Raw genomic sequence first — 15,632 nt, 5'->3', positions numbered from 1 at the left:
GTCAACCGCACGGTTGAGCGTTCTCAAACGTGCGTGTGATGGTGTTACTCGTACAGTTGACAGACCAGTTGTAAAGTGATTAAGTGTTGGTTTTAGTATTGGTGTTGTTGTCTTGTTGTTGAGTTGTTATCAAGACATGATTACTGACTGTGTTATGTCTATTCTCAGGTGATAAGGACGAAGAGAATGCTCAGTAAGATTAGAATTCTGAGTGCCTTCTGTTGCTGGTAATCGGTGAGTGGGATTATCTCCGGGTGTAGTATAGAGTAGCAAGTTGTGCTACTATGTTATACTGTTTTAGTTGTTATGCTTAGTAGATATGTTGTAATAATGATCACTGTAGAGTTGCCATGCTAGTCGTAGGGACAGTTGTTCGTAGTGGTAGTTGCTTAACGGTTGTGTGCACAAGTTGTAGTTGCCTGTTGAAACCTATTGTTGTTAGGTTCAGCTCAGAGAGGTCAACCTTGTTGTGGTTGGGCCCAGTTGGCTACTGTTTGTTGAGTATAGTGCTGAATGACGCATCACCTGCGTGTGGATTTACTATACTGGGGATTCGGTAGTAAGGACTTTCGGTAGATGCTAGACTGATCAGCTAGTGGTCGTGTGCTCGTACAAGCCGTCGAGTCTCTAGTTGGAGCATAGTTGCTAGTTGATAGTTGCGAGTTGATAGTTGCCAATTGTTAGTTGTCGGTTGCCTGTCATTGATTGTTGTAGTTGCTGTAGTTGTACAAGTTGGTACTGTATGCTAGATCTGTTAGATGATTCCATTCACTTAGCCTTGTGCTAACCCCCCCTCACCTCCTCCCTTGCAGGTTTTGGATGTTAGCGGGTTTCGGGATAGAAGTGGTTGTTTGAAGATATGTTTGACAAGACGAACTCTGATGTCTTAACTTTTATAAATATGTAACTAGTTGTTTAACGTAACACCGGTGGTTTTCAATAAGTAACTAGCTAATGATTTGTGATAATCATGTTTGTAATTAACTAAGGGTATTTATGCGAATTAAGACTTCCGCTGTGATTTAAAAAAAAATAAAAAAAAAATCAGGGTGTTACACACTAGCTAAAGGGCATATTTGGGTCAATGAGATTTCAAATGTGTCAGTTGTGGAGAGACTACATGCGGCTTCTTTTTCAGACAACTTTGTGCATGTGTCTAACGATTCGGTTTTGAAGGTGGATCCTTCGGATGGTGGTCCTATTGAAGCGGGTAACCATTATAGACCTTCTGTTTTTGGTGGTGATGATCTTCTTAATGACTCAATTGCTACGACGGATACGGTAAGGCCTTGTCATTTTGGGCAACGTGATGGAGGTATGGTTGAGGGAGTTTTTGAGTTTGGTTGTTCTTCTCCGGTGTCTACGGGTCCAAAGGCGGGTGGTAACGATAACTCTTCTGTTAAAGCTGGTTTGAATTATGTTAGGTCACACTCGGTTTCATTCTCTTTAGATAAGGTTCAAGCTGCTTTTGAATCTCAAGGCTTTCGTAAACGTAAACGGACTTGGTGTTTAAGTTCGGGCGACGATGGTGTGGGTTCGGAGGGGGTCGAGAAGGATAAAGGGGTGTGTGTGTCAAATCGATTGGCTGATTGGTGGGAGGCTAAGGGTGGTCTTGTTGATCAGCATGTGGTTGATGTGATGGCTAATGGTGGTGTCGTTCGGGTCGAGTTGGGTCAAATACCAGATGGGATGAAGACGGGTCGTGAGGTTGATGTGGGCTTTGGCAGGTTTGATGGGCCTGGGTCTGGGCCTGCACCAGATGTGGGCCTAGGTGAAGGTTGCTCATCGGGCAAAGCTTCGAGTTTTTTTTTTGATGAGGTGGTAAAGGATCTTGAAGGTTGTGTCACGGTGGAGGGCAAATTGATTGGATCGAGGACGCTTCCTAAACAAAAGGAGAGCAAGAGATCTAGGGCGAAGAAAGGGCACAGGGAGGTGGTTTGAAAGGCTAACATTGATGGTTTGTGAAGTTTTCGCTTCGTTTCTTACGTTTATTCGGGTTGTAAGATTGTCGTCTTTATTTTCGTTTGGATCGTAAGTTAGTTTCCTTTAGTTTGCGTTGTTTCGGTAGTTTGTTTGTAGATTGTTTAGTTGTTGTTTGGTGTTTCTTTGGCACCCGTTGCCATTGGTGTATCTTTGTTCCGAGCCTTTATTTTTTTTTTTATGAATGTCTCGTGTTTTTATAAAGTTACAGTTTTTAGCAAAATAAAAATTAACAACTCACGCACTCGAAACCTATTAATTCACTAGTATATCAATGACGGAGCTTGAACCTCAACCTCTTTAGTTGAAAGCCTCTTTGACTACCGTTAAAAATAATATATAAAAAAAAAAACATTATAATGAAAATGTTAATCTACACATATGAGAATTATTGTAGTTTTGGATGTTTAGATTTTTCTTTTAAAGACAAGTATTTTATAAATAAAAATAAGACTACAACAACGATAATTTCAATAAACATGACTCCACGTCTAACCCCTCACTTCCTAAAAGACCATCTCGATTCAAAATATACCTACCACGAAGAAGTGTTAGGATTATAGAACGCAATAAGACAAGTGATTTATACCAATCACTCACCCACATACGAAAAACGAAATTGCTAAAGCATACGAACGATAAATATATGCATAAACGACACGAGATTTAACGTGGTTAATTAAATCCCAACTCTAAAACACGGAGAATGGTTTACTCCACGGGCAGTAACCAGAGATTATTTACTACAGTATATTTCTTGTACACATAGGTTACAGGTACATAGGATGTATTTATAGAGCTAAAACCAAGATGAATCAAACACAAACGAGGACTCCTAACTGAATTCCAACTTCTGGCCACCTGACGACTTTTCGCGACCGCAACTCCAAACCTCGCGACTGCGAGGCCTTCATTTTCAGATTTCCGGGACCGCAATTGATTTCTCGTGGTCGCGAAATCGCCAAATGAGCAAACCTTGTTTTAGTCGACTTCTCGTTTTATTCCTTGTTTAATTCGAACTTCATAAGAAGTTCAACAAATTTGGCTGCAATTTAACAATCTAAGTATCGACCCCGCAATCAAATCAACAGCACACAAGACCACTAAAGGGCAATCACACCTAAGAAAGTGTGTATACGGGTGAAAAACCAACCACGGCCAACCCAACGATATTGAGACAAATTCCGTCTGGCCCAAATATATGGAAACCCATTAGACCCCAATCGGATCTTCCTTTTTCTATAACTCAAGCACTTGAACTTAATATCCTTAATACCATGTTCAATCAAATGGCGCCATCCGTGGGACTTAAAACCACGCCCGTGACTGTAAAAGATCATGGGATGAATATCCTCTCATCATGATTGAAGATGTCATGAAGAATATATCACTCGAAATTGTTCGGGAAAGATTTCTAGACCATATTCATCAGGTATTGTTCAGCTCATTTTCTTCTTCCACTTGATGTTATTTTCATCTTATTTCATTTGCATCCAATAAAGGTTTCTTGTTGAGTTCTTCTGTAACTCTTTAATACATGATTTTATACACTTTTGGACATCTTACAGCAGCTGCAACCTTTTTTTTCATTGTAAGATATTGTTAGTTAATAAATCTGTTACTAGAGGTGCAATTTTAACCCAATTACATTTGAAATGGGTCAACCCAGGTATGTCTTATCTTGGCATTTCAAACACGTAAAAGAGATTATTATTATTATTATCATTATTGGAACAATATAAGTTTTGTAATTAAATTATCATTATTGGAACAATATAAGTTTTGTAATTAAATTTTACAGTGAGCCTATTGATCTGTTACCCAGCTACGAGATGTTGAACAGGAGATTCCATATGATTTTGAACAATGAACATCGATTAATAGATTGGAAAGAATTGTGTGATGGGTCGGTTACGATTGAGCAGCATTTCGTCACCAACAAAGTGAGCCAACGTAAAATCATAGTCAGCAAGAATGGTTCAAAAATAGGGTTATATTTGTTCAACTCACATGATAGAATAGGTGTTGTTCATCTAATTCTTTTGGTCAGGCTCAAATGATAGAATACATAGATCAATAAGGAAAAAGTTTAATCGCTAACCAAAACCAAATGTAACAGCAAAATGATGTATTCCAAAATGAAATCAATCGACCAATTTCGAAAGAAAAACGGTCTAAATGGGTAACACTTGCAGTCTGTCAGCATGTTAGTCACAAAAAAACACAATTACTAACAATTTACATGTGCAAGTGCATGTAATCTCGTAAACAAGCACATGTACAAAGGTCGGGCGGATCAAGTAGCAATAGGACACAATAACAATAGGGAGTAAGATACATTATTGATTATACATGCACAGTAGTTGTTTGAGACATTCATGTTTGACTGATGCGTATAACTGATTTCTCATATGGTACATATTTGGGAACACCAACTCTGCATACTGTTATTTTCGTGGTAACCAAAAAGGAAGTGAAGTGTAGTTAAAGATGCAAAAAAAAGCATATTAGTTGCCAAGTAGAGATGTCAAAATTGCCAAAACACCAATCACAATAATAATATTAAGAAAATAGTTTGACCCGAGAGGCTTATCAGGGCTTCCACCAACAGCTTGATATTCTGCACGAATCTTTTCCTTCATAGTATCTGAAAGCTCTCTCTGCAAATTCAAATAAGCAACGCTCATTGAACTTACCATCTCCATTATTATTGTAATACACTCCCAAATTTTATTTGAAGATAACTTCATTCTTGCATTATTATAAAGGTATTGCTTTAAGAAAACAACATAGTTCTTGTATTTTAATCCTGCACCAACCATGAAACACAAGAAATCTAAAACTTGTGTTGAAAAAAAAATATTACTGTATCTCTTTAGGTTAGACGTTCCATTAACTGATGCAAATCATGTGTAGCTATCAGTTGAAAAGAACTGTAATGTAAAAAGATTTGTTTTGTTATAAACCTTTCCCGATGAGTACTTGGCCGCTTCAAACTTCTCAGGAACTGCTGCTGCAGGTTCATCATTAATTGAAAAGCCCTGAAAGGAACATCAAAAAAATAAAAAATAAATAAATAAATTAAAATGTATCAAGTATGTGTGCAAAAACTATTTGGATTATAAAAAAGGTGAATATGTTGTAGCATGCTTATCCAAAGAGAAGAATTATACATGGAATTGGCACAGAGGTTGGGTCAGGTAGGCAAGTTGACAAGTTAAAACTAGGTAATTTTCGGATGTGGGTTGGGCTGACCCGAAATTAGTCTAAAATTTTGTAGCCTTTTTTTAATTATAAAAAGCCAGTACAGAAACTATATATTTTCGAATATACTTTTCTATTAAAACAATCAGGGACGACGTATCCACGGGAAAAAAAAATCGATGACTGTCAACCTGGTTGACCTTTTTAGGCCCATTTAACCCATTTCATTTTTAGCTAATTTCTAAGTCTACCCATTTGAAACCATTACAGATAAAACGAGTTGCTACATACAGTGGCGGAACTAGGATTTTTTTCACCAGGGGCAAAAAAAAAAAATTAAAACCGTAGCAATTTTTTTTGACAAAGTATGGAGATTTTGGGGCAAAAAATTGAGTTTTTCAGACAAATTATGAAGGTTTTTGGGCAAAAGGTGAAAGTTTTGGGGCAAAAGTTGGAGAATTTTGAGCAAAATTTGAAGATTTTGGGGCAAAATATGTAGGTTTTGGGCCAAAAAAAATCCACCGGGGGCAAAGTCGAAAAACCCAAAATTTTTACACTGAAAAAAAAATCCACTAGGGGCGGGCGCCCCCCTCTGCCCCCAAGTAGTTTCGCCAGTGGCTACATATAGTTATATTACATTCCTAGAGAAATATTTTAATAATTATTAAGAACAGTAAACAGTAAATACTGCATGTTTTGGAAAAGAATTGAGCAGTGGTAAATAACTTTGTGACAAACCTCAGCGGGATCAAACTTAGCTCCAAGGTTGCTGAGTTTGGCATGCGCTTCAGCATAATCATCAAAGAAAGCTTTTTCATCTTCAGCATACTTCTCGGCATATACCTGAAAAGCAAGTCATAAATCCATAAAAAAAGACAGATTATAAATAAAAATTAAAAATTAAAACTTGATGACATCCAACCAGATAATTTTAACCTTAAATGATGGATCCTCAAAGAGGGCAGCATCTGTGGGCAAAACTAGTAGGTCCTCATCTCTTCTTTCTTTAATGTCCTGTACATTTTAATGGTATTGACAATTAATCTTAAGTACTGCAATGGACGATATGTGTGTGTATGTGCGTGCATTTGTGTGCACATACAAAGAAATGCAGTTTTTTTTTAGATTACCTTGAAGTACGAATTATCAAAGCGTAGCCACTTAACAGTCCAAGACTGTCCTCCAGGGGCTCCAGGCCCTTCTTTCTGTTATATGTTCATTATTAAAGACAAATACAAACATGTAAAGGTAAAACATAAATAGAATACTGATATCGCCTAAAGCTTAACTATAGATATCTTCAAGAAGCAGTATTATTCCCTTACAGATCGATTCAAATAACAATATCCATGATAATGATACTTGAAGTCCATACATGTAACTGAGATTGTGACATTACCAACTTTTACATGTTTATGAGAAGAAAAATCCATTGTAGACATGACTATCTAAGATAACTTATAATAATCATACTGACTCATCTTGTCTAGCATTGGGCTCTACTTTTAAGAAGCTACTGAAAATACAAAATAATTCAAGGCTTCATACCGTATATTTGGTCTCTGGTTTACCCCAGCCACTGCGTTCTGGTCTGGACCTTCCCAAAGTGTGGGCACCAGATAATGCAACTATGTCCTGCAAAGTCCGGTTATAAACATCACATTTCAATTACAATCATAATCATAATCCTACAGACAGAAGTATAAAGATATATACCTTATCACTCAACCCCATTCGATAAAAGACATCACGTAAGTGAGAAGCCGGAGAAGGAGGACCAGCATCTAATCATGTAACAAGGAAGTTACAAGTCACAAACACACACACCAATAAATATATAATATTACATATGTGTGTGTGTGTGTGTGTGTGTGTGTGTGTGTATAAGTATATGTTTCGGTATATATGCACAAGATAATGTCTAGTACCCGGGAGTCTCCCTTCTTCAGGACATTGCTCAGGTCCTGTTACATCAACGCGTCCATACTTCATAGGGATCTTAGGACCTCCAGCCTCCTGTTATTGTTAATTTAAACCATTAAGAAATTAATTAATTAAATATAGTTTTTTATTGTAAGATGTCAATAAGGAAATGGCTCTAAAACGGACCTCAACAGCAGTAGCACTAGCCAATTGGAACAAGTCTGCATAAGTGACACCTGTATACTTGTCTTTGATAGGCTGCAGAAGCTTGAGTGCATTTACAAGCCCTGTAGTACAAGCCAGTTATAGAATACAAGAAGAAGAAAAGCAAACAAAAATACAAGTGAAGAGTACTAAACGACTCACCAGCATTGGCTGCATGTTTCTGTTCAACTTCAAACCTTAAACTTCCATTAGCTCCACCTCTAAGAGGCCACTCTTCAATATTCTTATTGTAGGTGCCAGCATCATGCCACCCAAGGCGAACCTATTGTCACATTAAGACACTTAAATGACATATAACTAAAGTATGATTACACGATTATGATTAAAAGAGATCTTATAAATGAGCAGGGCAAAATTGTGACGAGAAAGCGACTAGTGAGTATTGTCAAGTCTAAAGCATGGATACAGATAAACCTCAAGTTTATGAATGATATAAGTAGTGCAGGGGAATGGTTGAAAGTTATACATCATGTTCATGTGTGATTAAGCATAACCACTCCTAATACTGGGTCTTCACACTCAGCTGCCAATGTGTTCTAGTTAAAAGGCAGAAGGTTTTCCCTGTTCAGGTTACCAGGGAGGGCGAGTAATCCGACCCCATACTCTGATGTACGCAGCCCAGCGGGATTACTCCTTGGCTGTTTCCAACCCATCCCTGGCCACCACTAATATTTCGCCCTATAAGGGATTCGAACCAGAGACCTCTTGCAAGGAACTCTGGGGCCCAACAACTAGGCTATCTAGTGATGGTTTCTAGTATCAACATAATTACTCCAAATACTATAAGATATTTCAAGAATTGTGTGCTGCTAACCAATCACCTAGTGAATTTCAAAATAGGCTTTTGAGAAGATAATATCGTTGTGTTTATCAAGAGTGTATAGCATTGAATGGGAGTAAAACTGAAGATGATAATTATTATTTCAAGTCTCACCAGTGTGCCTGTAAAACTAGTTCCGAAGTCAACAAGAAGCACCCAATGTTTCAATAAACCTAAATAACAATCTATGATGAACAAGTACTCTTAAGCTATCGTAGCACATAAAGTTGTGCAAATGTTTAATTCTTAATCAAAGTATTATCAAACCACTATCAACAAACAGATACCAAGTAGCTAGTAGTAACAACATGTAAAAAACACTAGCCTTTCCCTTTAATCATGGGTGGCCCGAAGGGGGAACAAGGTGATCGACCGCTAGGGGCACAAGGTTTTCAGAGGCCCTATTTTCTTTATATATTACATAATCAGAGATTTGAGAAACAGAACTAGAGAAATACAACTGAAGCAGCGAAGGCGAAGCACAATAGGCCCAAAAACAAGAATCAAAGGCCCCAGCAAAAGAAGAAATCATAGTCCACTAGCATTCTAGCAAGGCCCAAAGGGCCTTTTTTTAAAATGCTTTGGGCCTTTTTTTAAAATGCTTATATTATTCGTTACAGCCTAAGGGTCTTTTTTTCACCTCGTTCTAGGTACTTAATTTCTTGGGACCGGCCCTGCCTTCAATCTATATTTTCCAGGTCTCATCAGTGTGCCTATTAAACTACTTCCGTAGTCAGCAAGAAGCACCCAATATTTCCATAAACCTAAATAACAATCTAAGATGAACAAGTACTCTTTAGCCTTAATACTCAAGTACGTCTAAGATAGGTTAGGTAGCACATAAAGTTGTCCAGATAGTTAATACTTGATCAAAGTCTTATCAAACTCCAAACAGATACCAACAACCTAGGGATAACATCATGTATAAAGCCCTAGCCTTTCCCTTCCAATGGAAACATAGAAAAAAATATACACTTCACAACTAATGCAACAACAAATACAAAAGTCTGACTCAATTGATGATAAAATCATTAGCCATTAAATACAAGTTAAACTTTTAAGCAGTGACCATAGAAGATAACAGTAACTAACTATTAGGTTAAATATACATCATCATGTTGGGTTTTTATTTGGTTTTCATTTATGTGGAAGTTTTAGCCCAATGTTCCAAGCCCCAAAAAAAAATTTAGGCCCAAAATGCTTGTTGACTTGGTCAAGCATCCTAGGCATTTTAAACTCCAAGTGTGCAGCTGGTTTTCATTATCAAAAAGAGAGAGATCAGAGAGATAAATCAAGAAATAGAGTGAAAACCCCAATTCCCGTCTACAGTGACAGCAGGCAAGAAAACCTTCGATCCCCGGAGATCCGACCGTTGAATCTTCTTCATTTTTGGGCTGTGTCTTCCTGACATCAGTGCCAACATTTTCAACCGTTGAATTCGTCTCAAGTGGTCTGTAGCTCGAGTTACAGCAGGTCGAACAGTAGCAGAATTTTGGGTGATGAAATTCTTCTTTTGTCTTTAATTGTTTCATATACTTGTTGATTATTGTTGTTCAAGAGTATGATGATGTCTAGTTGATCTAGAGAAGGATTATTGTATTGCTCTCTTTGTTGATGATAGTGGAATTTAAGTGGCTTACGAGTCCCGTGGTTTTTACTCTCGATTTTGAGAGGTTTTCCACGTAAAAAGTCTCGTGTGTATTGTGTGTGCTTATTTATTTCGTAGCTACTGATTTGGAACAGATTTGGGGACTGATTTGGGTTGGATTTGATATAGCTTGTTTGTTAGTTTCCTCACGGGTTCATACGGGTCGGGAAAGTGTTGGTCAAACGGGTTTGTTTCCGCTTTGTAGATTGTCCGTTGTGATTATTTTCCCATCAAATTGGTATCAAGAGCTAGGTTATTTGATTTGACTTGTGTGAAAGATGGAAGCTAATACAAGTAAAATGATTAGTTTAAATGGTTCAAATTATCATGTTTGGAAAGGCAAGATGGAGGATCTTCTTTATGTGAAAGATTATTATTTGCCTGTTTTTACTGAGGATAAACCTGAGGAAAAATCTGATGCTCAATGGAAAATTTTGCATAGACAAGTATGTGGGTATATTCGGCAGTGGGTTGATGATAATGTTGTGAATCATATTACTGGGGAGACTGATGCTAAAGCCTTATGGAAAAAGCTTGAGTAGTTATATGAGCGAAAGACTGGGAATAACAAGTTGTTCTTAATTAAGCAGATGATGGCTTTGAAGTATCATGATGGAACTCCTATTACAGATCACCTAAATGCATATCAGGGTATTATAAATCAGCTTGCAGGTATGGGTATCAAGTTTGAGGATGAGATTCAGGGTCTCTGGTTACTTGGTACATTACCGGACTCTTGGGAGACTTTTAGGACATCTTTGTCCAACTCTGCACCGAATGGTACTATCACCATGGAATTGGCTAAGGGTAGTATTTTGAATGAAGAGATGAGAAGAAAGTCACAAGGTTCCTCTTCACAGTCAGATATCTTGGTCATAGAAACGCGGGGGAGAAGTCATAGTAGAGGTCAGGGTAAAAGAGGCAAACATCGTAGCAGCTCACGCAAAGGTAAATTTGCTAATGTTGAGTGTTATAATTGTCATGAAAAGGGACACACAAAGTGGTATTGTCCAAAGTTGAAGAATGAGAAGAAAAAGACATATGACAAGAATAAACAAAAGAAAAGTGATGGTGGTGATGATGATAAAGTTGAAGTTAACGCTATCACGGATGAGTTCTTTGTTTGTATTGATTATGATATGATCAATCTTACTCATGATGACACGAGTTGGATTGTTGATAGTGGTGCTACATGTCATGTTGCAATATGTAGAGATCACTTCTCATCTTACACTCCAGGTGACTATGGATTTGCTAGGATGGGTAATGCCGGGTTATCAAAGATCGTTGGTATTGGAGATGTTTGTTTGAAATTTGACACGGGAATGGAGTTAGTTTTGCATAATGTAAAACATGTTCCGGATATGAGACTTAATGTCATTTCAACAGGCATTCTTGATGATGATGGTCATTATAACGGTTTTGGTAATGGTATTTGGAAACTAACTCTTGGTTCTATGATAGTGGGAAGAGGCAAGAAAGACTCAAGATTATACATCACGCGTCCGAAGATCATCCAGAACATTGTTAACGCAGTGGATAATGTTGATTCTACTGAGTTGTGGCACAAAAGACTTGGCCACATGAGTGAAAAAGGGATGTCTATCTTGTTCAAGAAGAATGTGTTGTCGGGTGTTAGTGGTATTGATTTGAGTAAGTGTTCTCACTGTTTGGCTGAGAAACAGACCAGAGTTGTGTTTAAGAGTCATTCTTCTTTTCGAATGGAGAACGTACTTGATCTAGTTCATTCGGATGTTTGTGGGCCTATGAAGACTAGAACACTTGGTGGATGTTCCTACTTTGTTACATTCATTGATGATCATTCCAGGAAGGTGTGGGTTTACACCTTAAAGTCAAAAGATCAAGTATTTGAGAAGTTTAAGGAATTTCATGCACTAGTTGAAAGGCAAACGGGGAAGAAACTCAAGTGTATTCGGACTGATAATGGCGGTGAATACATTGGCAGATTTGATGCTTACTGTAAGGAGAATGGTATTCGGCATCAAAAGACTCCACCAAAGACACCTCAGTTGAATGGCTTAGCAGAGAGGATGAACAGAACTTTGGTTGAGAGAGTTAGATGTTTGCTTTCACATGCAGGGTTGTCCGATTCCTTTTGGGGTGAGGCTTTAAATACGGCAGTTCATATTATTAATCTAACCCCTTGTGTACCTTTGCGTTTTGATGTTCCTAACAGGGTTTGGAGCGGCAAAGATGTTTCTTACCGTCATTTACGAGTTTTTGGATGTAAAGCTTTTGTTCATGTTCCCAAAGATGAAAGGTCAAAGCTTGAAATGAAGACTAAGCCATGTGTATTTCTCGGCTATGGTGAAGATGATTTTGGGTACAGGTTATATGATCCAGTCCAAAAGAAACTCGTACGAAGCCGAGATGTTGTGTTTACAGAAGATCAGATGTTAAAAGATGTTGATAAGACAGATTCAGTTCCTCAACCTAGTTCTGATCTTGTTGATTTGGATCCAGATACTCCACAACATGTTGGAGATGATGTTCAGAATGATGAACATGGTACTGATGTTGGTGATGCTCCGGAGCAGGTAGAGATTCCAGTACCAGATGTGCCCCCATTTGTCCCACTTAGGCGGTCTACTCGAGACCGTCATCCTTCTGTTAGATATTCTGCTGATGAGTATGTGTTAGTTACTGATGGGGGAGAGCCAGAATGTTATTCAGAAGCAATGAAAGATGAGCATAAGAAAGAGTGGGGTGAAGCTATGCAAGATGAGATGAATTCTTTGCATGAGAACAATACTTATGATCTGGTGAAGTTACCTAAAGGCAAGAGAGCTTTGAGAAACAAATGGGTATTCAAAGTGAAGACAGATGAGCTTACTTCACAACCAAGGTACAAAGCTAGGTTAGTCGTTAAAGGATTCAGCCAGAAAAAGGGTATTGATTTTGATGAGATTTTCTCTCCGGTCGTGAAGATGGGATCTATTCGAGTGGTTCTTGGGTTAGCTGCTAGTCTTGATCTTGAGGTTGAACAAATGGATGTCAAGACTGCTTTTCTTCATGGTGAATTGGATAAGGAAATCTACATGATGCAACCTGAAGGTTTTCGGGTTAAGGGTAAAGAAAATTATGTTTGTAGACTTCAGAAAAGTCTATATGGGTTAAAGCAAGCACCGAGACAGTGGTATAAGAAGTTTGAGTCGGTTATAGGAAAGCAAGGCTACCGAAAGACAACTTCAGATCATTGTGTTTTCTTTCAGAGGTTTGGTGATGATGATTTCATCATATTGTTGTTATACGTTGATGATATGTTGATTGTTGGTAAAAATATTAAAAGAATTGCGCAGTTGAAGCAAGAATTGAACAAGTCTTTTGCTATGAAAGACTTGGGACCAGCAAAACAGATTCTTGGCATTCGGATTTCTAGAGATAGAGGTGCTAAGACGTTACATATATCACAAGAGCAATACATTGAAAAGGTGCTTAGCAGATTCAACATGGAGAATGCTAAAGTGGTTAGTTCCCCTCTTACTAACAACTTTAAGCTAACAGATAGAGATTGCCCTTCTTCAAAGGAGGATGTTGAGGAGATGGATAAAGTTCCATATGCTTCAGCGGTTGGTAGCTTGATGTATGCTATGGTGTGTACTAGGCCTGATATAGCTCATGCGGTAGGTGTTGTTAGTCGGTTTATGTCAAATCCGGGTAAGAAGCATTGGGAAGCAGTTAAATGGATTATGAGATATTTACGAGGTACTTCAAAATTGGGTATCACGTTTAGAAATGGAGAGCCGATGCTTGTTGGTTATACAGACTCAGATATGGCAGGAAACAAAGATAACATGAAGTCCACTTCTGGATATTTGATGACTTTCGCAGGGGGAGCGGTTTCATGGCAATCAAGGTTACAAAAGTGTGTTGCATTGTCTACGACCGAGGCTGAGTATATGGCAGCAACAGAAGCGTGGAAAGAACTATTGTGGATGAAAAGGTTTCTACAAGACCTTGGGTTTAAGCAATCACGATATGTGGTTCTTTGTGATAATGAGAGTGCGATTCATTTGGCTAGAAATTCTATGTATCATAAGCGGACAAAACATATTGATGTGCGGTATCATTGGATTAGAGAACGTCTTGAAGATGGTTTGTTTGAACATGAGAAAGTTCATACCGATGAAAATGGTTCTGACATGTTCACAAAGGCTTTAGCAAGTGAGAAGCTTAAGGTATGTTGCTCGATCGCCGGGATGACGATCCCTTCCTCATAATTGGAAAGGGGGAGATTTGTTGGGTTTTTATTTGGTTTCCATTTATGTGGAAGTTTTAGCCCAATGTTCCAAGCCCAAAAAAAAATTTAGACCCAAAATGCTTGTTGACTTGGTCAAGCATCCTAGGCATTTTAAACTCCAAGTGTGCAGCTGGTTTTCATTATCAAAAAGAGAGAGATCAGAGAGATAAATCAAGAAATAGAGTGAAAACCCCAATTCCCGTCTACAGTGACAGCAGGCCAGAAAACCTTCGATCTCCGGAGATCCGACCGTTGAATCTTCTTCATTTTTGGGCTGTGTCTTCCTGACATCAGTGCCAACATTTTCAACCGTTGAATTCGTCTCAAGTGGTCTGTAGCTCGAGTTACAGCAGGTCGAATAGTAGCAGAATTTTGGGTGATGAAATTCTTCTTTTGTCTTTAATTGTTTCATATACTTGTTGATTATTGTTGTTCAAAAGTATGATGATGTCTAGTTGATCTAGAGAAGGATTATTGTATTGCTCTCTTTGTTGATGATAGTGGAATTTAAGTGGCTTACGAGTCCCGTGGTTTTTACTCTCGGTTTTGAGAGGTTTTCCACGTAAAAAGTCTCGTGTGTATTGTGTGTGCTTATTTATTTCGTAGCTACTGATTTGGAACAGATTTGGGGACTGATTTGGGTTGGATTTGATATAGCTTGTTTGTTAGTTTCCTCACGGGTTCATACGGGTCGGGAAAGTGTTGGTCAAACGGGTTTGTTTCCGCTTTGTAGATTGTCCGTTGTGATTATTTTCCCATCACATCATTCATCAACAAAAATTGAATGAACTAGTATAAGGCATATCAGAGTATAAACCAGTATAGGATGACAAAAGGTAGTATTGAGTAGCTCTTTGATATCCTGTTTTGCACTCTTGAGCTGTTGAGGATCAGATGCAGCACATTTAATGTTGACATTACCACTCGATGATACATGAACAGCCTTTAATCGATTCTTCTGCGGTATCAAATTCATAACTTAATAATCAGAAACTATAAATAACTAATGAAATTGAAATTTTAACAAAATTAGGGTTAGAATTGGCGCGAAACCTGATGAGATAATTTGAGAGAAAGTGAAGAAGATGAGGAGAGATGGTTGAATGAGAGAGATGAAGGCCTGACGGAGGTGGTGGTGGTGGCTGCAGATAGTGACGGAAGACGGATAGTGGCGGAGGAGCTGGTAGTGGTGGTGCCGGAAAGTGCCATTGGTGGTTGACTTTGGATGGTAGTGATAATGAGAATGAGAATTGAGAAGGGGTAGGTAGGTAGGTACTGGGGACCAAAATGGGGTTGAGGTTTAGCCAGAGTAATCAACGGCGACCAATCATATCTTTTTAAGAAATCATTAAAGAGTAGTATACTCAGAATATATATATTTATATTAAATTTTAATTAATTTATATTAAGTTATTATTATTTTTATATTTATATTTATTTATATATATATATTAATATTAATTGATTTAATAAAGAAAATGTCCAAAAGCTCAAAATTTCCAAAGCCATCGACAAAGAAAGAGAGCTTTTCAAAACTCATCAGAGTTCTTCCAAGATGTTGCTAAACAAGA

The 15,632-nt window shown here is 38.0% G+C and overlaps 1 protein-coding gene across 2 annotated transcripts; it reads right to left on the bottom strand.

Annotated features, from left to right (window-relative positions):
- Positions 1-4,289: 4,289 nt before the first annotated feature.
- Positions 4,290-15,394, bottom strand: LOC139857958 (probable L-ascorbate peroxidase 6, chloroplastic/mitochondrial). 2 transcript variants are annotated; one of them, XM_071846805.1, is made up of 12 exons: positions 15,115-15,394; positions 14,879-15,019; positions 7,474-7,594; positions 7,294-7,394; positions 7,113-7,200; positions 6,901-6,968; positions 6,733-6,819; positions 6,315-6,389; positions 6,121-6,198; positions 5,923-6,027; positions 4,947-5,021; positions 4,290-4,640 (listed from the first exon to the last, which is right to left on the bottom strand). In XM_071846805.1, the coding sequence occupies exons 1-12, from the start codon at positions 15,268-15,270 to the stop codon at positions 4,488-4,490; spliced, it is 1,248 nt and encodes a 415-aa protein (XP_071702906.1). In that variant the 5' UTR covers positions 15,271-15,394; the 3' UTR covers positions 4,290-4,487. The 2 variants fall into 2 exon arrangements, with proteins under 2 accessions (XP_071702906.1, XP_071702907.1); XM_071846806.1 differs by having other exon boundaries at positions 4,450-4,789.
- Positions 15,395-15,632: the final 238 nt, after the last annotated feature.

The sequence above is a fragment of the Rutidosis leptorrhynchoides genome, chromosome 7 (genome assembly GCF_046630445.1).
Source record: "Rutidosis leptorrhynchoides isolate AG116_Rl617_1_P2 chromosome 7, CSIRO_AGI_Rlap_v1, whole genome shotgun sequence".
Taxonomy (NCBI): domain Eukaryota; kingdom Viridiplantae; phylum Streptophyta; class Magnoliopsida; order Asterales; family Asteraceae; genus Rutidosis; species Rutidosis leptorrhynchoides.
This window is presented reverse-complemented; position numbering and strand designations above follow the sequence as displayed.

Excerpts from the sequence above, each read along its gene's own strand:
- LOC139857958 (XM_071846805.1), bottom strand. The coding sequence starts at position 15,270 with ATGGCACTTTCCGGCACCACCACTACCAGCTCCTCCGCCACTATCCGT. Across the intron at positions 6,969-7,112 it reads TGAAGAAGGGAGACTCCCGG|ATGCTGGTCCTCCTTCTCCG; the intron begins GTACTAGACATT and ends TTACATGATTAG. Across the intron at positions 5,022-5,922 it reads CTAAGTTTGATCCCGCTGAG|GGCTTTTCAATTAATGATGA; the intron begins GTTTGTCACAAA and ends TGTTCCTTTCAG.